This window comes from Bos grunniens, chromosome 29, assembly GCF_055505025.1.
Source record: "Bos grunniens cultivar Pamir isolate PY7600 chromosome 29, Bosgru_T2T1.0, whole genome shotgun sequence".
In the NCBI taxonomy this organism is placed as follows: domain Eukaryota; kingdom Metazoa; phylum Chordata; class Mammalia; order Artiodactyla; family Bovidae; genus Bos; species Bos grunniens.
In genome coordinates this window covers 32,647,302-32,670,641 of record NC_141193.1, presented here as the reverse complement: position 1 = coordinate 32,670,641, position 23,340 = coordinate 32,647,302, and the positions used below count along the sequence as shown (strand labels likewise).

Genomic DNA, 23,340 nt, shown 5'->3' with positions numbered 1-23,340 from the left:
ACCCCACTCCAGTACTTTTGCCTAGAAAATCCCATGGACAGAGGAGCCTGGTAGGCTGCAGTCCATGGGGTCGCTAGAATCGGACACGACTGAGCGACTTCACTTTCACTTTTCACTTTTATGTGTTGGAGAAGGAAATGACAACCCACTCCAGTGTTCTTGCCTGGAGAATCCCAGGGACGGGGGAGCCTGGTGGGCTGCCGTCTATGGGGTCGCACAGAGTCGGACATGACTGAAGCAACTTAGCAGCAGCAGCAGGAGAATAAGAATGAAGATTAAGTTGTGTTGAGACAAAGGAAGAATACTTTAGTCTTGAGAAAATGTGAGGTAGCTAATGCTTCCTTCTGAAAAATAGCCATCTATCACCAACTTTACCAACAAGTGATCTAAAATTGGCAAATAATGGTAAAAGTAGCCATGTACTAAGTTTAATATAGACTATATATATATATATATATATATATGGACTGAGGTGTAAGATAAAATGCTGTGTCTTAAAAAAGCGAGGGGACTGTTGTGAATTGTACAGTACATTCTCCTAGACCCAGAAAATATTTTACTATATTTAATCATCAAAATAATCATAATAAATACATAGATTATTCCTCCCCTTTCCCATTTTATAGTTTGAACAATAAAGACTTTGAGAATATAAATGGTTTTACCAAGGTTAGAAAGCAAGAAGCATATGAAGCCAAGATTTGAATTTGGTTTAAGACATACACAAATAAGTAAGTATAGAGAACAGAATTAAAGAGGCATAAAATTAGTCATTGGAGTTTAATGCCATCAAAGTCTCTTTAGTTCAGAAATATTTCAGGATGTCTTCATGAGGAGGTAGCATTTGAACTAAGCTGTGCAAGTAGAGGACAGGTTTGTAACAGGTGAATGTGGCAAGGGAGGCAGATGTATGATAGAGGTGGGTGTGAATCCAATTCAGTCTGAAGCTAAAGCGTATTTTTTTTTTTTTTTCATTGCCCATAACTAGAACAGTGAGAGAGAATGTGGGAGACCATTGAAACTAAAAATGAATTGTATTACCTTGAGTTTTAAAAAAGTTTGAAAAGGGAGCTCTAGAAAAGAATAGGAAGAACCTTTAGTGCAAATACAACAGGTTCTATGGTATGGAATAAATCATTGCAAATACCATTACTTCCAATGGAAATTACATTAATTTATCTTCTTGGCAACTCTTATCTCAGGACCAGTATTTCAGAAGTCCTGGTGGGTTGAATGGTAATGGATCAACATGGAGGTAGGGCTGGGTGTGGGGCTAAATGCAGGAGAATTGGAAAATGCTTTTGATAGGAGCCAATGTTTTCTCTGATATACTTATTTTTAGGTCAAACCATTTTTTCGTATGAAACCCTTATCAGAGGATGATAAGGAAAGAGCAAGAAATCAGAGGATTGCTAAACTAACTGATTTATTGGCAATTGCACAGAAGGAAAAAAAATTGGTGATATTTGATCTTAATGCTCCTCCTTCAAAACATCCTTCCAGATTATCGTATATCCACCTTGTAGTAAGAGTGATCCTTGACTCTAAGATTGAGCAACATCTGGTATGTATATCTCAGTATTTATGATAGAGTTTGGGAGGTGGATTGCTTGTCTCAAGAGCATAGCATTTGAACCTGGCCTACCTTGTAGATCTTTCCTGGGATCCTTAAATAATTCTGCTGTCTATAGAAATGGGAGTTGGTTGCTTATACAATTACATGTGGCAATCTAAGAATGACCCAGTTAAATTTACATCATTGGGGAAAACATTGAGGCTGTTTACTGTTCCAAACCAAATGAAATGTCACCAGTATGTTAAAAGGGAAAGTGTATGATTACTACACAATGTGACCTTCACCATCACCAACATACATCAATTAGAAAGGGCCTGGGCATGGAACACTAACTAAGGCTTTGAGGATTTGGTTTTCATTAGTAATATAGAAAGGACATCTGGTTCTTATTTGAGCAGAGATTTGTTCATCATGTTTCTCAGAACTGCTGCATTTTGGCAGCTGATCATTCCAAATGTCTTAAAATTTCAAAATATGGAACAATGCTATGAGTGAAACAAGTATGTATCTTTGCAAACAGAACTATTTCTACAGATGAGTCATAATAGCATCCTCTGTTAGCAGGATATGACTCCGCTCAAAGGTGATTTTTAGCATCATCAGCCAGAGGAGATGTTTATAAGTCTGACTTTTCATCCACACCTACCAGCTCCTCATCCACTTTGGCTAGTATGATATCACCGTGGACCCTTGGTCCCATGATGTTAACTGGGAAAACTCAGCTCCAGAACATCCTTGGTGAAAGCCTCATTATAGGAGTTCATTAAATGTTGTATGGCAGAAACCAACACAACAATCTAAAGCAACTATCTTCCAATTTAAAGTAAATTGTAAAAAAGTTCATTAGACAATATTAAGTCAGGTTGACTCTTTCACCAAAGGCTGGAATCTCTCTGCTCCCTGTAAAATGTACCCATGCTGGAATGGGTCTCCTCCCATTCTACCTGGGACTATTTGTGTCTAGACTGCTGATTATCCACTGAAAGACATCCTATTTCTCCTTATAGATTGCTTGGTTACCAGGTTCTGAGAGAAGGTATATCAAGAGCAAAGCTCCTGGTTTTCAGCATGTGGGCACATTTTATACCCTTCAGGAACTTGCGGATGAAAATATAACTAGAATAAATGTTGACTATAAGAGGTTGTACTACAATGGATTGAGGTAACTGATCATACCTCTTTTTGCATGTATTGCCTTACTTGCACAAAATCTGCATCCCAGCCAAGGTACTTAGGTTCCTCCTCAGGGTATCTGTGTGTGGTTATCTGTTTGGAATCCCCTATTTTCCTCCTCCTGCCCCTCCCATCCTCTGCCAACAAACATTTATCAATGATAGGCTCTCTTCCTGGGACAATCTTCAGCCCCTTATCCTTGTGCTCCAGTCTCTTATCATTGTTGCTCTTTTTCTTTTTGTATAATGTTATCAATGAAAGTCAGAGCTCAAAAAATTGATGATTTCCTCTGCCATTACTAGATAGATTACAGTACCTTATAAATGGCTTTGTGATGCAGATATCTAGATCTCTTATAGGAATAACCCAGGGCATAATTAAATCATTATTTCAAAAAACATAAAATTGGCAGATGAATGGATAAGAAAGCTGTGGTACATATACACAATGGAATATCACTCAACTATTAAAAAGTGCATTTGAATCAGTTCTAATGAGGTGGATGAGACCAGAGCCTATTATACAGAGTGAAGTAAGTCAGAAAGAAAAACACCAATACAGTATATTAACACCTACATATGTAATTAGAAAGATGGTAATGATGACCCTATATGTGAGACAGCAAGAGAGACACGATGTAAAGAACAGACTTTTGGACTCTGTGGGAGAAGGCAAGGGTGGGATGATTTGAGAGAATAGCATTGAAACATGTATATTATCATATGTGAAATAGATTGCCAGTCCAGGTTCGATGCATGAGACAGGGCTGGTGCACTGGGATGACCCTGAGGGATGGGATGGGGAGGGAGATGGGAGGGGTTCAGAATAAGGAACGCATGTTCACCCTTGGTAGATTCATCTCAATGTATGGCAAAAACCGTTACAATATTGTAAAGTAATTAGCCTCCAATTAAAATAAATAAATTTTAAAAAATAAATAAAAGGGAAAAAACAACTTCAAACATCCTAGTACGAGAATAAAGTAAAATCATTTATATACCATATTTATAAATATATAATTAGGGACAGATTTTCTGAATTAAAAGCACCTGGGAATGAAATGGTAACTTTTTCAAACTCAACTGTTATTAGTCACTGCTCATGTTAATCCCTATACCCTTTCTATTAGATTTTAAAATAATTTTTCAGATAATTCTAAATGCTTCCAAGACACAGCTTCCTTGGAGATACAGATGTATGTGTACATAGGCATCAGTTAAGAGATGTAGATATCACCAATGCTGTGGTTATAGATGTATATCCAAAATCTCTTGGGGTTAGTAGGAGTTCCCATAGGTGCCTTTTTGTATTTGAAGCCATGAACTTGGCTGCTAGATGCACTTGTGTTACTTTTCCTGGCTCTTTGACCATAGGGGAATTGATCAAAAATATGTCATTTTTTTCTTTCAACATTAGAAAATTATATATGTATATGTATTTCTGTCTCCTTTTACTTATTTTCATATAGGAAATGTTTCTAGTTAAATTTTTTCTCATAATTATTATTTAGATTACTAGTAGTTGAAATTAATTATAATAGCTTCCATTTATTGAGCTTTTATTATGTGTCAAATGGTTGGTAGACCACAGACTCGTTTTCAAATCCTGGCCTACCCATCAGACAAGTGATGACCACACTTACGACTTAGACAAGTTTCTGCAAAGTGTTATCCCCATAACAAAAATTTTATAATCAAACAGGGTATTTTCTAGAGTTTCTCTCTGAAGGATCTCACCCCTTATTCCTGTCTTGACTAATTAGTTCATTCCTGTGAATGGTTCTGATAAGCAGCGTGTCCTTGGAGAAGTTTCTCTTTTTGTTTAGTTGTGGTTGAAGGTGGGTTGGACCAATAGGAAACACTACTAACTTTGGAGAGTGTTCAGTTCTGTGTTGCTCAGGACTCTTCCTCCACATTGTAGGATATTTAGCATCCAGTGATGTTACTGCATCATTGTGACAATCTCAAATGCCCTAGATATTTCCACATGTCATCTGAGAAAATGATTATTGCTCCCATTGAGAACCATAGGCTAGATGAATGTGTCCAGGTGCATGTTCAACTTCAGCCCAGGATTTTGTGATTATTTAAGGAGATGCAAATGCTGTCCCAACACTCAGGCATATCTTCACTCTTAGGAACTGGTAAGCAGGAGCTGTCCACGTGGCATGCCAGTCGGGCAGTCAGAAATGGTGTACCCTCAGCACAAAGACATATCACAAAAATGGCATCAAAAAACTCAAGTTTCTATATGTGACTTCTTGCATAGCCAGCAAAATGATAGAGTATTAGTCCAATTTGAGAACACACTTAGATTGAAAATAAAAGCCATATCTTATTTGAACTAACCTGTATCTCACTATTGAAAGATTTTGAGACCTGTGACTTGTTTGTTGCTGCTGTAGGGCAAGCTTGCCAACCTCAAGGCTAGGTACTTGAAGTCAGCACCCATAAGCAGTAGAAATACTGAAACTGAATAGTGCTATTTCTGATGACTCAGTGACTTATTTCACTATCTAAACTTTACATGGTTTAATATGACTCTTTGGAAGTTACTTGTTTTGAAAAATTGTCTATAATGAATCTTGTTTTTGAACATCAAAAAAGAAAAGCAATTTAGCTCAGCAGATATTTCCCAAATAGTAATATGTATATAGACCAGTTAACTAGTTTTAGTGAAAAGTCAACACAAGCAAGATATGATTCTTTTTGTAAGGAAACCCTTATATTCTAGTAGAGGAGTATAAGGGTTTTTTAAATATAACTATACTACAGGGTTGGAGAAGGCAATGGCACCCCACTCCAGTACTCTTGCCTGGAAAATCCATGGACAGAGGAGCCTGGTAGGCTGCAGTCCATGGGGTCGCTAGGAGTCGGACACGACTGAGCGACTTCACTTTCACTTTTCACTTTCATGCATTGGAGAAAGAAATGGCAACCCACTCCAGTATTCTTGCCAGGAGAATCCCAGGGACGGGGAAGCCTGGTGGGCTGCCCTCTATGGGGTCGCACAGAGTCGGACATGACTGAAGCGACTTAGCAGCAGCAGCATACTACAGGGTGGATCATGATTATTCATGAACCAGACTATTCCGAGCACTTCTCCTCAAGAAACTGAATTTTAAGAAATTCAGCAGTTGTACCTTGTTAGTCGTATACTGTTTAAATCAGAATATTTATTCCAATCACATTTCCAGTGCAGTCTCTGTGTTCATTTTGATCAGACCACTAGTGCAAGACATTGTGACCTTGCCATTTTGACTGAGAATGCTTTAAATACATTGTTTTAACCAAAACTATATGCCTACAAAGATGTCCTCTGACTTATTTCTGATGTGGGAATTTTAAATGTTTTTAACATTTTTAATTTTGAAAACTAATTTGTTGAGATGAAATTCCCATAAAATTAACCAATTTAAAGTAACAATTCAGTAGGATTTAGTACATTCAGAATGTTGTTCAGCTGTCACCTGTAGGTCCAGTACATTTTAGTATTAGACATTTTTATTTTCCCATTTTTGGTCAGTCTTGCTAGAGGTTTATGAATTGTACTAACCATTTGAAAAAAACAAATTTTAGCTTCATTAGCTATATTCTGTTGCAAATTTTCTTTCCTATTTCATTGACTGCTGTTATCTTTATTTTCTTTTTTTATATTTCCTTTAGGTTTACTTTGCTCTTCTTGTATTAGTTTCTTTAGGTAGAAAATTAGGCGTTTGATTCTAAATTTTCTCTTCTAGAATAAACGTTTAAAGCTATAAATTACCGTACAAGCATTACTTACATTCCACAACATCCAATTTAAAATATTTAAAAAGTGTTTTATTTCCCACTTGACTAATAGATTACTTAGAAATGAATTGCTGGCCTTTTAGAAATGTATTAATGCATCTATCCTTAGTGTTATTTGCTTTTGACTTAAATTCATTGTGTGTGTGTGTGTGTGTGTGTGTGTGTGTGTATGTGTGTGTTAGTCATGCAGTCATGTCTGACTCTTTGTGACCCATGGACTGTAGCCCGCCAGGCTCCTCTGTCCATGGGATTTTCCAGGCAGGAATACTGGAGTGGGTTGCCATTTCCTTCTCCAAATTCATTGTGACCAAAGAACAAGTCTCTATGACTTCAATACTTTAACTGGTCTCCTTGCCTACTAAATCATTTGTCTTGATGAATTTCCCATGTCCACCTAAAAATGATGAGCTCTGTTCATTTCTTGGGTGTGGTATTCTGTAAATATTGGTCAGTTTAATTCGGTTGACAGTCTTTTTAAACATTTTATACTGTATTTTCCCCTTCTTTTTCTAATGCTTTGTTTGTTGCAGATCAAACTCCCACACAGCATAGAACTTACCTACTATGAAGCTTTATTATTAATTTCAAAGGTGCAATAATCAAGAGGTTTAGAGAAAGCAAGGAAAGGTCAGTCATTGATTTCAGCTTTGCAGGCTTTTTCCTTTATTGGATTCATACTCTATGGCCTACAGTAATAGATAAGAGCTCCAAGTGAGTTTTTGCAGAGCTGTTTCACTTATAGGGAAGCATTTGCATTACAGAACATCTGCATTTAATATTCCCAAAGAGATATGTAGTTTATGTGACCTTCTCCAGGGAACCATGCCTCATAAATCTACATTCTATAATTACTTACAAAATATATAATAAACATTCAACTAGGAAATCCTTTTTAAAAAATATTCTATGCATAAGGCCTCTCTCACAGTAAATATTATTCTATTTAGAAAAGAAGTAGCTATCATATCGACAAGATTAGACCATTGTCACCTGCCTTCTTACTTCTGTGAGCAGTCTGCCTCACCAGAGAATTAAGGGCTCCAAATGCCTTGTCTGTCAATTATGGAGAGAGGGGTATTGATATCTCTCACTCTGGTTGCTGATTTGTGTTATTTCTCACTTTAGCTCTGTTTATTGTTATGGTTATTATAGTGGTTGTTGGCTTCTTATATTTTAAACATTTAAAAAATACATTTAAATGTAGAATTATTAGATCTTCTTGGTGAATTCACCCTTTCATTATGAAATATCCATGGTCTCTGGTTATAATTCTTGTCTAAATATTGCTTTTATTAATATTGCTACATTTTCTTAGAGTTAGTGTTTGTGTGTTGTTTTTTTTTTTTTGTCCTTTGTCTTTCAACTGCTTTGCATATTTATGTTTAAAGTGCATCTTTTATAAACAGAATATTGGTTCTTGCTTTTATATTTATGAGGATAATGTCTATTTTTTAATGAGAATATTTGGTCCATTAATATTTAGTTTACCTGGCATACTTGGGTTTATATTATAATTAGGACCATTTTTTCCTATATATCCTCTCTATTCTTGGTGAGTTGGTTGTTCTTTCCTATGTTTTAATTTTTTAGTTAATTTCTAATTCTTTAGTGTTCTTTTCTGTCTCTCCTATAGGCTTTTACATTTTTGAATTATTTTTTAGTGGTTGCTCTAGGGATTATAATTATCATTATAATCTACTTTAAATTAATATTATTCTATAATATAAAATCAGATCAGATCAGATCAGTCACTCAGTCGTGTCCGACTCCTTGTGACCCCATGAATCGCAGGACGCCAGGCCTCTCTGTCCATCACCAACTCCCGGAGTTCACTGAGACTCACGTCCATCGAGTCAGTGATGCCATCCAGCCATCTCATCCTCTGTCGTCCCCTTCTACTCCTGCCCCCAATCCCTCCCAGCATCAGAGTCTTTTTTAGTGAGTCAACTCTTCGCATGAGGTGGCCAAAGTACTGGAGTTTCAGCTTTAGCATCATTCCTTCCAAAGAAATCCCAGGGCTGATCTCCTTTAGGATGGACTGGTTGGATCTCCTTGCAGTCCAAGGGACTGTCCAGAGTCTTTTCCAACACCACAGTTCAAAAGCATCAATTCTTCGGTGCTCAGCCTTCTTCATAGTCCAACTCTCACATCCATACACGACCACAGGAAAAACCATAGCCTTGACTAGACAGACCTTTGTTGGCAAAGTAATGTCTCTGCTTTTGAATATGCTATCTAGGTTGGTCATAACTTTCCTTCCAAGGAGCAAGCATCTTTTATTAAAGCCTTAGGACAACACAGTTCTATTTACTACCTTCTGCCCTTTGTGCTCTTCTGGTTATAATACTTTTGATATAAAACCCAGAGTTGTTATTGTTTAGTCACGCAGTCACGTCCAACTCTTTTTGACTCCATGGACTGCAACATGCCAGGCTTCCCTGTCCTTCGCCATTTCTTGGTGCTTGCTCAAACTCATGTTCATTGAGTTGGTGATGCCATCCAACCATCTTGTCCTCTGTTGTTCCCGTCTCCTCTTGCCTTCAGTCTTTCCCAGCATCAGGGTCTTTTATAATGAATCAGCTCTTCATATCAGGTGGCCAAAGCGCTGGAGTAACAGCTTCAGCATCAATCCTTACAATGAATATTCAGGGTTGATTTCCTTTAAGACTGACTGGTTTGATCTCCTTGCAGTCCAAGGGACCCTCAAGAGTCTTCTCCAGCACTACCAGTTCGAAAGTGTCAATTCTTTGGTGCTCTAGCCTTCTGTATGGTCCAACTTTCACATCCATACGTGACTGCTAGAAAAACCAAACCCAGAGTACATTTGTATTGTATTTAAAAAAATAGTCTATAGTGTTTTTTAAACTTTTTATTTTGAAATGATTGCATGTTCAGTTCAGTCGCTCAGCTGTGTCCGACTCTTTGCGACCCCATGAATCGCAGCACGCCAGGCCTCCCTGTCCATCACCAACTCCCGGAGTTCACTCAAACTCTCGTCCATCCAGTCAGTGATGCCATCCAGCCTTCTCATCCTCTGTCGTCCCCTTCTTCTCCTGTCCTCAATCCCGCCCAGCATCAGAGTCTTTTCCAATGAGTCAACTCTTCACATGAGGTGGCCAAAGTACTGGAGTTTCAGCTTTAGCATCATTCCTTCCAAAGAAACCCCAGGGCTGATCTCCTTCAGAATGGACTGGTTGGATCTCCTTGATTGCATGTTAACATGTAGGAAATAATACAAAATGATGATGTGATGATGTGTTACTCCATTGGTAAAACTTGTAATGGTATGATATCGAAACCAAGCTATTGATATTGATAAAACCCACCAATCTTACTCAAATTTTCCAAGTTTTACTTACATTCATTTTATGTGTGTTTTGTATATATAGTTCAGTGCAGTTTTATCATATATATGTTTGCTGATCTTAACAGCATAACCAAGATAGACTGGTTTAATCATCAGAAGTATTACTTTTTCCCTAGCACAATCAATTTAATTAGCATTGCTCATTATGAGAAATGATAAAGTATCAGTCATTATAATTGCGACTGTTGACAATTATTCAAAGTCATTAACATCTCAAGACCTAAGATAATACTGACTTACTGAATTTTAAAGATGTGGAGGTAAGGTAGGGAAAAGTTGCTAGGAATACCTTCAGTTTTGCATAAGCTCAGTAAACATACCCCATGAATGATCATTTCTAGTATTTTGGAGAGGTGAAGAAGGATTCTTAAGATACCACTAGCCTGGCCTCCTTATTAGCCACAGTGCTACAGGAAGTTGCTTCTAAACATGTAAATGTCTGTGTTTCACTCAAACACCCTGAGGATTCCCCCGATGCCTATAGGAAAGAGTTCAATCTCCTTAGCCTTGGATTCAAAGCTCTTAATTTCCAGCTCCAGTTTTTCTTTTTTTTTTTTTTACAAATGTGTGTATGTGTTTTATTTATTTTAATTGGAGGTTAATTACTTTACAATATTGTAGTGGTTTTTGCCATACCTTGACATGAATCAGCCATGGGTGAACATGTGTTCCCCATCCTGAACCCCTCTCCCACCTCCTTCCCCATCCCGTCCCTCAGGGTCATCCCAGTGCACCAGCCCTGAGCACTCTGTCTCATACATCGAACCTCAACTGGAATCACCAGAAGTATTACTACTTTTGTTGCCCTTTGATAACCACACTCCCCTTCCTTCCATCTGCATCTACTCACCTCAAACCCTAACGTCTCTCAATGACTAATCTCTTCTGCACTTCTATAATCCTGTCATTTTAAGAAAGTTATATAGAAGAATCACACAGTATGCAGCCTGTTGTGATTGGCCTTTTTTCCACTCAGTATAATTCCCTTTGACATTCATCCAGATTGTTGCATGCATCTACAGTTTTTTCAGTTTCATTGATGGATAGTGTTCCATTGTATGAATGTACTATTTCTATAATTATTCATCAACTGAAAGATACCTGATTGTTTCTATTTATTATAGATAAATGTTATGAACATTTGAGTATAGGTTTTCACAAGAACATGATTTTTTAACTAAGAGTCTATAACTCACTCAGATTCCCCATTCTTTAAAAAGTGTCTTCATTGTGTTAAAATACATACAAAACTTACTTTTGCAATGATTTTTAATATAAAATGCTGTGGTTTTAATGTACATTCACTGTGTTATACAACAATCACCACCATCTACCTACCTAACACTTTTCATCTTGTAAACTCAAATTCTTATTAAACAATGAACTTTCATCAATCCCTCATCAGTGTTTCTGTTTGTGATTTTGATTCATGTAAGTGGAATCACATATTTATCTAAGACTAACTTATTTCACTTAGGATGAAGTTCTCAAGGTTCATCCATGTTGAATTCATTCATTACAGAATTTCATTCCTTTTTAAGGCTGAATAATAGTCTATTATGGGGAAACAGTGGAAACAGTATCAGACTTTATTTTTTTGGGCTCCAAAATCACTGCAGATGGTGACTGCAGCCATGAAATTAAAAGATGCTTACTCCTTGGAAGAAAAGTTATGACCAACCTAGATAGCATATTCAAAAGCAGAGACATTACTTTGCCAACAAAGGTCTGTCTAGTCAAGGCTATGGTTTTTCCTGTGGTCATGTATGGATGTGACAGTTGGATTGTAAAGAAGGCTGAGCACCGAAGAATTGATGCTTTTGAACTGTGGTATTGGAGAAGACTCTTGAGAGTCCCTTAGACTGCAAGGAGATCCAGCCAGTCCATTCTGAAGGAGATCAGCCCTGGGATTTCTTTGGAGGGAATGATGCTAAAGCTGAAACTCCAGTACTTTGGCCACCTCATGCGAAGAGTTGACTCATTGGAAAAGACTCTGATGCTGGGAGGGATTGGGGGCAGGAGGAGAAGGGGACGACAGAGGATGAGATGGCTGGATGGCATCTCTGACTCGATGGACGTGAGTCTGAGTGAACTCCGGGAGTTGGTGATGGACAGGGAGGCCTGGCGTGCTGCGATTCATGGGGTCGCAAAGAGTCGGACATGACTGAGCGACTGAACTGAACTGAACTGAATAGTCTATTATATGTATGTACCACAGTTTTCTCATCCATTCATTAGCTGATGGACATTTGGGTTGCTTGAACATCTTAGCTCTTGTGAATGACGCAGCTTGGACATGGGTATATGAATAGCCCTTCAAGACTCTGCTTTCAATTCTTTCGGGTATTTACCAGAAGGTAGAATTGCTGGATTGTATGCATTATTTTTTTAATTTTTTGAGTAAACACCATACTGTTTTCCACAGTGGCTATAAAAACAAGACACAAATGTTCCAAGTTTTCTATGTTAACACATCCTTATTAATTTCTGTTTTTTTGATGTAGCCATCCTAATGGTTTGGTATTTGTTATTCTTGGAATGTTTGATGAAATTCACCAGTGTAGTTATTGGGTCCAGGAATTTTCTTTGTTTGGAGAGTTTTGGTTAATGATTCAATTTCTTTACCCATTGTAGGTCTATTTGCGTTTTCTTATTCTTTACTGATTTCTTTTCTGATTCAGTCTTGGTAGGTTTTATGTTTCTAGGAATTTGTCCATTTCATTGAGTTTATCTAGTTTGTTGGGATATGATTCCTTATAGTACTGTCTTATAACCCTCATATTTCTGTTAAATTGGTGGTAATTTTCCCACTTTAATTTCTGACTTCAGTAATTTGAGTCTTTTCTCTTTTTCATGTTTGTATATCATGTTAAAAGCTTATCAGTTTTGTTGATATATTCAGAGAATTACCTTGGGTTTCATTGATTTTTCTCTGTTGATTTTCTGTTCTTCATTTTGTTTATTTCTGTTTTGATCTTTATTATTTTATTCCTTTTGCTTTTTCCATTTTCTTAAGTTTTAAAGTTAGGTTGTTGATTTGAGATCTTTCTTTTTTTTTTTAAATGTTCACATTTAGATATACATTTCCCCCCATGCACTACTTTTGCTACATCCCAAGGATTTTGTTTTTATTTTAATCACATATCCAAATATTTTATAGTTTGCCTAGTGATTACTTTTTTGATCCACTGGTTGCTTGAAAGTGTATTAAGTTCCACAAATATGTAAATTTTCATTTTTGTTTTGTTATTGACTTCTAACTTTGTCCTGTTACCTATCTTTTAAAGCCTATTGAGATTTTGTGGCCAAATATCTGGTCTGTCCTGAAAATGTCCCATGTGTACTTGAGAAGTTTGTGCATCCTATTGTTGGGTGGAGCATTTTGCATATGTCTGTTAGGTACAGTTAGTTTCTTGTATTGATTGAGTCCTCTGTTTCCCTATTTATATTCTGTCTGGTTGTTCTGTCTGTTAATAAGAGTGGGGTATTAAAATCTCCAACTATTATAATACAGTTTCAATTCTGTCAGTGTTTGCTTTATAAATTTTGCTTGTCTGTATTATGTACATAAATGTTTATAATTATTATGTTTTCTTGCTGTATTGAAACTTTTATTAATGTTCAAAAAATACAAAAAAAGAAAAAATGGTAAATCTGTACAATGTAACATTACTCAGCCATAAAAAGGTACAAAATTGGGTTGTTTGTAGATATGTGGATGGTCCTAGAGTCTGTCATACAGAGTGAAATAAGTCAGAAAGAGAAAAACAAATATCACATATCAATGCATATATATGGAATCCAGAAAAAAGGCAGAGATGAACCTATTTACAAGGCAGGAATAGAGATGCAGACATAGAAAACAGACATGTGGACACTAAGCGGGGGAAAAGATGGGAATGCGAGGGTGGGATGAACTGGAAGGTTAGGATTGACATATATATATATATATATATATATATATATATACTACCATGGAAAAAATAGGTAGTGGGAACCTGCTGCATAGAACAGGGAGCTCATGTGTATGCTCAGTGATGACCTAGATGGGTGGGTGTGTGGGGTAAGAGGAAGGTCTAAGAGAGAGGAAATATATGTATGCCAGTAGTTGATTCACTTTGTTGTACAGCAGATCTAAAATTGAATCTCTTGTAAACACCATGAAATGTGGTTTTATGCATTCTGCCAATCTCTGTTTGATTGGAGAGTTTAATCCATTTCCATTTAAAGTAATTACTGATAAGAGGGGCTGTTGTCATGTTACTTCTGTCATGTCTGTAAATATTTATTTTCTTTCTGTCATCTGTTTGTTATTTTTATATACTTTATAATCTTTTACCCCCTATTTCCTGCCTCACTGTTTTCTTTTGTGTTTAGTTATTTTTGTAGTGAAATATTTAAATCCTTTTCTCATTTCATTTTTTATATAAGAAAATGAAGTTGCTCAGTCATGTCTGACTCTTTGCGACCCCATGGACTGTAGCCTACCAGGTTCCTCCTGGTATGGAATTTTCCAGGCAAGAGTACTGGAGTGGGTTTCCATTTTCTTCCCCAGGGGATCTTCCTGACTCAGGGATCAAACCTGGGTCTCCAGCATTGCAGGCAGACGCTTTACCCTCTGAGCCACCAGGAAAGCCCTCAGTCTTTTTTTATATCTTCAGTTCAGTTCAGTTCAGTCGCTCAGTCATGTCCGACTCTTTGCGACCCCATGAATCGCAACATGCCAGGCCTCCCTGTCCATCACCAACTCCCGGAGTTCACTCAAACTCATGTCCATCGAGTCGGTGATGCCATCCAGCCATCTCATCCTCTGTCGTCCCCTTCTCCTCCTGCCCCCAATCCCTCCCAGAATCAGAGTCTTTTCCAGTGAGTCAACTCTTCGCATGAGGTGGCCAAAGTACTGGAGCTTCAGCTTCAGCATCATTCCTTCCAAAGAAATCCCAAGGCTGATCTCCTTCAGAATGGACTGGCTGGATCTCCTTGCAGTCCAAGGGACTGTCCAGAGTCTTTTCCAACACCACAGTTCCAAAGCATCAATTCTTCGGTGCTCAGCCTTCTTTACAATCCAACTGTCACATCCATACATGACCACAGGAAAAACCATAGCCTTGACTAGACAGACCTTTGTTGGCAAAGTAATGTCTCAGCTTTTGAATATGCTGTCTAGGTTGGTCATAACTTTCCTTCCAAGGAGTAAGCGTCTTTTAATTTCATGGCTGCAGTCACCATCTGCAATCATTTTGGAGCCCCCCAAAAATAAAGTCTGACACTGTTTCCACTGTTTTCCCATCTATTTCCCATGAAGTGATGGGACCAGATGCCATGATCTTTGTTTTCTGAATGTTGAGCTTTAAGCCAACTTTTTCACTCTCCTGTTTCACTTTCATCAAGAGGCTCTTTAGTTCCTCTTCACTTTCTGCCATAAGGGTGGTGTCATCTGCGTATCTGAGGTTATTGATATTTCTCCAGGCAATCTTGATTCCAACTTGTGTTTCTTCCAGTCCAGCGTTTCTCATGATGTACTCTTCATATAAGTTAAATAAGCAGGGTGACAATATACAGCCTTGACGTACTCCTTTTCCTATTTGGAGCCAGTCTGTTGTTCCATGTCCAGTTCTAACTGTTGCTTCCTGACCTGTATACAGATTTCTCAAGAGGCAGGTCAGGTGGTCTGGTATTCCCATCTCTTTCAGAATTTTCCACAGTTTATTGTGATGCACATAGTCAAAGGCTTTGGCATAGTCAATAAAGCAGAAATAGATGTTTTTTTGGAACTCTCTTGCTTTTTCCATTATCCAGCAGATGTTGGCAATTTCCATACCTAATCTTCCTATGTTTTCCATGGGAATTGCAGTTACTATGTAACATTATGATACTGTGATTGAATTTATACCATCTAAAATTCAATGATATGCAATAGCTCTTCTCCTTCACAGGTCCAGTCCTACCCCTTTTGCTTGTTGATGTCAGAAAACTTCATCTTTTTTCATTGTGTGCCCCTAAATATAAATAATAATACTTCTAAATGTAGTAGTTTCTCAAATGATATTGAAAACAACATGTGGAGTGATAACCAGAGTTACAAAAATACTAGCTTTTAGACTAATGATTGTGTTTTTTTCCCTTTAAATGTTTCAGTCTTAAATTGTGTGAAAAATAAAGACATATTTAAGTCGTATTTACAGACCATTTTTACAGTAATGCTAGATTTTAAGTTTGCCCATGTATTTACTTTTACTGAAATCCTTATGTTACCATACAGCATTGATTTACTATCTAATGACTTTATTTTACCTTGGCGGACTCCCTTGAATTTTTCTTACAGGGTCAGTCTAGTGGCCATGAATTCCCTCAGCTTTCATTTGGGAATGTCTAAATTTCCACCTCTTACTGAGTCCAAGCTCATACTTCTCGCTCAAGAACAAGCCAGTAAATTGAGATGGTTTGTTGGGGCAAATATTAACAACTTTGTTCAGAAAACTGGCAGACTGAGAAGATGTCTAGTATCTCACAGAAACATCTCACCAACTTAGAAATTAGACTTCATTTACACTACAAGTGGAGGGGTTCTGGTTGGTTGGTGCAAACTTCTTGGTGTATGAATCCTCTGTTCTTGCAGGTGTCCATGCAGTTCAGATCATGATTTCCTTGTGGGTGGGGTAAAGAGCTCTGTCTCTTTTTTGGAGGGGGCATTTCATGAATGCCATCTATAATCTTAAAGCATGTTCTGGTAGGATTCTGATCTCAAGCTGTTCTGGCAAAAAAGTTATTTGAGCATTTCATATACAAAGGAAATCTCAACTCAAAAGGATTGGTTACTCTGACATATATAAGAAGCTGTGTTTCAGGATGAGGTCCCTTAGTTGGCATTCTGGAGTTTGTAAAGAAGGAATGATTTTGTACTTTTTTAGAGACTTTTGTGACTGAGATGGATCGAGATGCTTTCTGTGCCACCCTGGTGTTTACCATAAAGTATGTTGCACCCTTGTCCATCAGAAAGTCAATCAGATCATTCCCCACTGTCATTTTTACCTTGGGCTCCTGTGGGGAAATTGTAATTGGGTGCCTCAAGTCCAAGAGAGAATCTGAGCCTCTTCATTCATCATCATCTCTTTCTGCCACATGAAAGGTTCTTTTTTTTTGTTTTTTTATTTTTTTTTATTTTATTATTTTTTTTTATTTTTAAACTTTACAAAATTGTATTAGTTTTGCCAAATATCAAAATGAATCTGCCACATGAAAGGTTCTTATATTTCTTTGTTTTGTTTTTAGTGCTTTAGCCCAGGGCAATCATTTTTTGCACTGTCCTTCCTCCTTACAGTAAGTGTATTGTTCTTCCCTCAGTGGTGGCTTACCTCTATTCAGGTTACTTGTCTTCTGGGAATCAAATGCTGCTGCCAGAAAAGTGGCATTCTGTTTGCATCTTCTTATTTCTGTTATTGTTTCCTGTTGTTGAATACTTTAAAAGCAGCATCTACCAACTGAGAAGGGTTCATTCCAAATGCATCATCTCATGTCTACAGTTTTCTCATATTTTACATTTCTAGCACTTTTAGAGACCCCAGGACCTGCCGTGGGCTTGATAAATTCATTGAAAAAATTCAAAGGAGTCTTTGTTTGTTTTTTACTGAATTAAAAATAATTTATTAAAACCAGCCTGCTGGCTGTTTGCATTTAGGCCCTCACAGGATAATGCAAAGGGGAAATTGGCTTGAGCAGGGAGTGGCTCCTGGTCCAAACTTGCTGTCCTAACAGGTCTAAGATGGTAATACCAGACTAGGTCTCTGTGCTCCGGGACCTAATACAGGATTTTCTAATTGATCCCTATAAGATGTGGGAGCCAATTCGAACATTTCCTGCCCAGCGTTGGGAACTGGCTCTGGTTGTATAGGAAAGTAATGAAATAATAAGACAGATATATTCACATAGCAGCCAGAGTGGCTGGCACAGGTGGCTCAGGCAGGGGTGAAGGTTTTAAACAACATATCCTCACTCTAGTTCCCTTTCTTCTTTAATTTTCCCTGATGTAATAGCACAAATATTTGCACATAGGGCATTTCATCATTCTTCTCCATAGTCTTTAGAGAATAGCTCTAATTGCAGAGTTGTATAGTCTTTTTGAGTGTTTTACTATAAAATAAAAAATAGCAATTGATCTTCTCTTAACCATTTTGCTTTGGCATAAACCTATCAGCTGAATTCTGGGCTGAGACTTTCAGTTTTAAGAACAAAGTGGGAATTTTCTCTTCTCCATGGGAATGTCCCACTCTCAGACACAAACAGACAATTTTTGTGTGTGTGTGTGTGTGTTCCTTTCTTCCATTTGACAGCAGTAAAAGTTTTAAATATCACAGACTGATTTGACTGTAAGTGAAGAAATGGTTCCAAAACAAAGTGAAACAAAAACTCAAAGACAAACAGAGAATTCTAAATAAACCCTTAAGTTTAGTCCTGGGGTTTTACATATACCAGTGACACAGGCTGGAGAAGTGAAAGGCAACCCACTCCAGCATTCTTGCCTGGAGAATTCATGGACACAGGAGCCTGGTGGGCTACAGTTCATGGTGTTGCAAAGAGTTGGATAAAACTGAATGACTTTGACTTTCAATGACACAGGAGACCACAGATGATGCAATTAACAAGCAAATGTGGCAGTACATGGTACACAGGGTCTCAAGATAACCAGATAAATCCCATTGGAGTTCCAGACAGGTACTGTGAGCACACATTGTTACAATAGAATATTCTTTTTTTCTTAGTCATGGGTTTGTAGCTGTAATCAGACCACTCCCCAGAGGACTTTCTTTAGCAATAGTGGTTTTAAAGACAGAAATATAAGACAAACAAACAAATGGCACATATAGATGCTTTCATTCAAAGAAACAGATAAACCAGTTCAAAAATTGGATAAAAATCAGCAACTGTTTCCTCTCTCCAACAGGGTACCCTACTCAAATTAAAAAAATGGACTTATTCCTGAGAATAAAAGCCCCAAACAGAGAGGAATAAAGTTTTTGGTTTATACACAGCAATGACTTACCTGTTGACTTCCAGATACCAAGTGCTTATTCCAACTGCCAAGTGCTGTGATAGCTGGGGCCACTTTGGGGGAATTTTATAGGAAGATCTTCATCATATGTGGTCCCACCAATTGCTAGGGCCTTATCCAATAATTTCTAAGTTGGGGATAGCTGGCCATGAGCAGCAGGGACCCTCTATAAATTCACCAAAATTTGTTACCTAAATCCAAGCTCATACTGCTTGCTACATGATAGTTGCTGGGTCAAGGAGTAGCAATTTTATTTGGAAAGCCAGCAGACTGAGAATATGGTGAATGAGCATCCCAAAGCACCATCTTATCCAAGTTAGAATTTGGTCTTTTTATGTTCTAAAAGGAGAGAAGATGTGGTTGGTTGTTGGAACTTCTTGGTATCCTTTGTTGTTGCACCTGTCCATGTAGGTCACATCACAATGTTCCTGAAGACCTCCAACAAGATAAGTGCTATTCTGTGTTCCACAATCTCCATGTAAATGGAAAAGTGTTACACTTGAATAAGTCATAGCCTTGAAAATGAACTGTGCTATATATATATATATCAGGTCATAGGCAACATTCTTACCTTGTCACCAGAGCAATAGAGCATGCAATTTAACTTGCATATTAGAATAAACAGATCTAATATGGAGTCAGATTTGTTTTTTCCTATAACACTCCTTATTTTTAAAAGACAGGCTTTGCTGGATATAAGCATCTTGGTTGACAGGTTTTTCTTTTAACACTTAGACTATGTGGATCCACTACCTTCTGTCTTCCAAAATTTCTGATGAGAAATCTGCTCAGGATGTTATTGAGGATCCTTGTATGTAACAAGGTGATTTCAAGAGTCTTTTCTTTGCCTTTGGCTTTTGAAAGTTTGATTATAATATGCCATAGGGCAGATCTCTTTGAGTTCATCTTAGAGTACCCTAGATACACCTAGATTGAAATGTTTCATCAGAGCACAGATCTCCAATAATTGGAAGATAGTTACCTTTTGGCCCATCTTGGCTTCCGTAAGCTGTGTGCAGGCTGCTCCAGGAACATGGGCACAGCTGCCTGTGATAGGGCTGAGAATGCAGAGTGGATAATTGAGACTGTGCTAATTACTGAAATTGACCAAAGTTAACCATAACTTATAAAACTTCCCTGGAAGTTGCAAGACTTCAATAAACTCCATAGAGCCAAACCAGTTACATTTGGTAGATTTTGCCAGTGCAATTATTGTTTAGATGGGGGCAAGTTCCTGGTGTTTCTTTTTCTGCCATCTTCCCAGAATTGCCTGCTGTGAATATAAGTTGTTACCTCTGTGGGATAAATGCCCAAGAATGCAACTCCTTGGGTATGATAGTTTGACAAGTTTTATAAGGAACTTTATAAGTTTTACATAGTTTATGAGAAACTGCCAAACATGTTCAGAGGGCCTATACCATTTTATGTTCCCACCAGCAATGTATGATGATCCAGAGGTTCTCCATCCTTGCTAGTTTAGGGCATTGTGATTTATTTTTAAACGTAGTCATTCTGTTATGTGTGTAGTGGTATCTCATTGTGGTTTTAATTTTCATTCCCTGGTGAGTAATGATATTGAACATCTTCTCATGTGCTAAGTTGCCATGGTCTATCCTCTTCAGAGAAATGTCTTATCATACCATTTTTAACTGAACTGCTTGATTTTTTATTGTTAAATTTTGAGAGGTCTTTGTGTGAGTATAGTTCTTTGTTGGATATTTGGTTTGCAAATATTTTGTCCCAATCTGTTTCAGGAGTGTACCATCTCCTTAACAGTCTTCCACAAAGCAAAAGTTTTAACATTTTGATTAGGCTTACCTTTTCAATTTTCTCTTTTATGGATGGTTTGAGTCATGCTTTTAATGTCAAGTCTAAGAGCTCTTTGTCTAACCCTTAGATCTCAAAGATTTCTGTTTTTTTTTCCCCAAAAGTTTTATGGTTTTACATTGTGTACTTAACTCTGTGATCCATCTTTAGTCAATTTTTATATGAATTATGTGGTGTGGGTCAAAGTTTTTTGTTTGTTTGTTTGTTTTGCCTTTGCCTATACAATTGCTCTAGTACCATTTGTTGAAAAAAAAACCTTTTATTTCATTGATTTAATTTTGCGCCTTTAACAATGATCATTTTGACATGTTTGTGTGGGTCTGTTTATGACTTTTAAATTGTTGTTCAGTTGCTCAGTTGTGTCCAACTCTTTGTGATTTTAAATTATGTTCCATTAATCTCTATTTCTTTTCTAAGGCCACAGTATTTTGATTACTGTAGCTAAATAGCCTTAATATTGGGTAGAGTGATTCTTTCTCACTTTATTCTTTTTTAGTATCATTTTAGTTACTTTTGGGCTGTGCCTTACTATATGCATTTCAGAATCAGCTGGGCTAATTGTCCAAAAATCCTTTCTGGTATTTTCATAGGAATTGCATTAAGCTTGCAGATCACTGTGAGAATTGACATCTTTACAATGTTGAGTCTTCTGATTTATAAACACATATGTCTCTTCACTTTTTAAATCGTCTTTGATGATTTTCATCAGTTCTTTGTAGTTTATGGCTTACAGGTTTTGCTAAGTTAGTACCTAAGTATTTACTTTTCTTTGGAGTAATTGTTTATTGTATTGTTTCAATTTCTATATAGAAATGGAATGGTTTTTTGTATTGGTTTCAAAAAGTTTTGAAAAGTGGGTTTTTATTACTATTTCCTTATTTCTATTAAAAAGTCTTTTAGGTGATCTGTAGAATTGTCTTAGATATAATTCTAACATACTAGGTAACTAATTGCAAGCACTCCTGCAAATGTAGTAGTATGATTTTTTATCTTACAATTTATACACTGAGCCTAAGAACCTGCCAAGCTAGTATATGACAAAACTGCACTCACACCAGGCTTCTACAGAGCTGTTTCCAATATACTGTGCCATCTCAGGGTTAAAACAAAAAGTTTTGAAGGGATTTATATGGTATATTTTGTGAGAAGTTGTCTCTGAAGATGACAACTTAATTAGAATTACTAGATGGTCTTCTACTTATTTTCTTTCCATATCTATAGATACTGTGTGCATATCTGACATTTAGTGCACAGGGAAATTTGGGTTCCATTTCTCTCAGTGCTTTTGAAAATTCTTTAAAAAATTCCCAGAGGGATGGTATGGGGAGGGACGTGGGAGGGGGGGTTCAGGATTGGGAACATGTGTACACCCATGGTGGATTCATGTTGATGTATGGCAAAACCAATACAATATTGTAAAGTAATTAGCCTCTAATTAAAATAAATAAATTTAAATAAAAAAAATTGAAATGTAAGTATTTACCAGATAGGTATTCATTTATTTATTCATTCAGTTAACTATTTATGAAGCAGGTACTGAATATATGGAAATGAATAAGACAGAATCTCTGCTTTAATATGCTTACAGTCAAGTAAAGAAGACTGGATAGGAAAGCAGGTAGAGTAGAGAGTGGTAGATTCTCTGAAGGAAGTAAATATATTTGCTTCACAGTAGTATGTGGAGCTCACTCATCCCAGCTCACTGGAGCCAAAGAGGTTTGCAAACCTGTTTTAACAGTGGTGGTTGAAATTGGGCTAAGGCTTCCCAGCTGGTACTAGTGGTAAAAATCCAGCCTACCAGTGCAGGGGACGTAAGAGGCGCGGGTTCAATCCCTGGGTTGGGAAGATCTCTTGGAGGAGGGCATGGAAACTTCATTATTCTTGCCTGGAGAATCCCATGGACAGAGGAGCCTGGTGGGCTCCAGTCCGTAGGGTTGCAAAGAGTCAGACACAACTGAAGTGACTTAGCACGCACTCATACATAGGAATATTTATACCATGGAAATTGGCTAATTCTAGTAGGGCTTTCCTTCCTCCCATTTTTTCCTCCATCTTTTCTTCACTCTGTAGCCCACTTCCTTCCTTCCTTCCTCTTTTCTTCCTTTCTTTCTTTTCCCCTTAGGACATGCATACTACCGTTGATTGAGGAGGAAAGGTATTAAATGCAGTTCTGTGTCTCACTGTAACATGAGCTCATTCTACGTGTCATGTCATAAGTTGTCCCATGCCCAACTAATTCTGGTGATTTAAGCTGCAGTCTTTCACAAATATTGTGGCTGTTTACCTTTTAGATGATAGAAATAAGACTAAATCTAAATCTCCCATGGGTTCCTTTTCTTCCCAGAGAATATAAAGCAGCTAACATCAGCATCAACTTATACATCGTCAATGAACCTTGGCTGTTCTCATTGGTCTGGTGCCACAGTATTCACTCCGTGACCACAGACAACATTGAAGTCCTGAATGAGATGAATCACCCTTACTACTTCATGGTGAGCTGGTTGTTCAGATTATTCTTCCTAGATTGATACAATAGGAGTCTCTCTCCCCCACCTTA

The 23,340-nt window shown here is 37.4% G+C and overlaps 1 protein-coding gene across 1 annotated transcript in view; it reads left to right on the top strand.

Moving 5' to 3' along the window:
• The window catches only part of LOC147342474 (glycerophosphodiester phosphodiesterase 6-like), a 114,873-nt gene that overhangs the window by 67,053 nt on the left and 24,480 nt on the right, over positions 1–23,340 (top strand). The window contains exons 11-13 of the mRNA XM_086385724.1: positions 1,343–1,564; positions 2,584–2,738; positions 23,128–23,275. Of these exons, the coding sequence (XP_086241850.1) occupies positions 1,343–1,564; positions 2,584–2,738; positions 23,128–23,275 (525 nt within the window). The remainder of the gene's footprint in view (positions 1–1,342; positions 1,565–2,583; positions 2,739–23,127; positions 23,276–23,340) is intronic.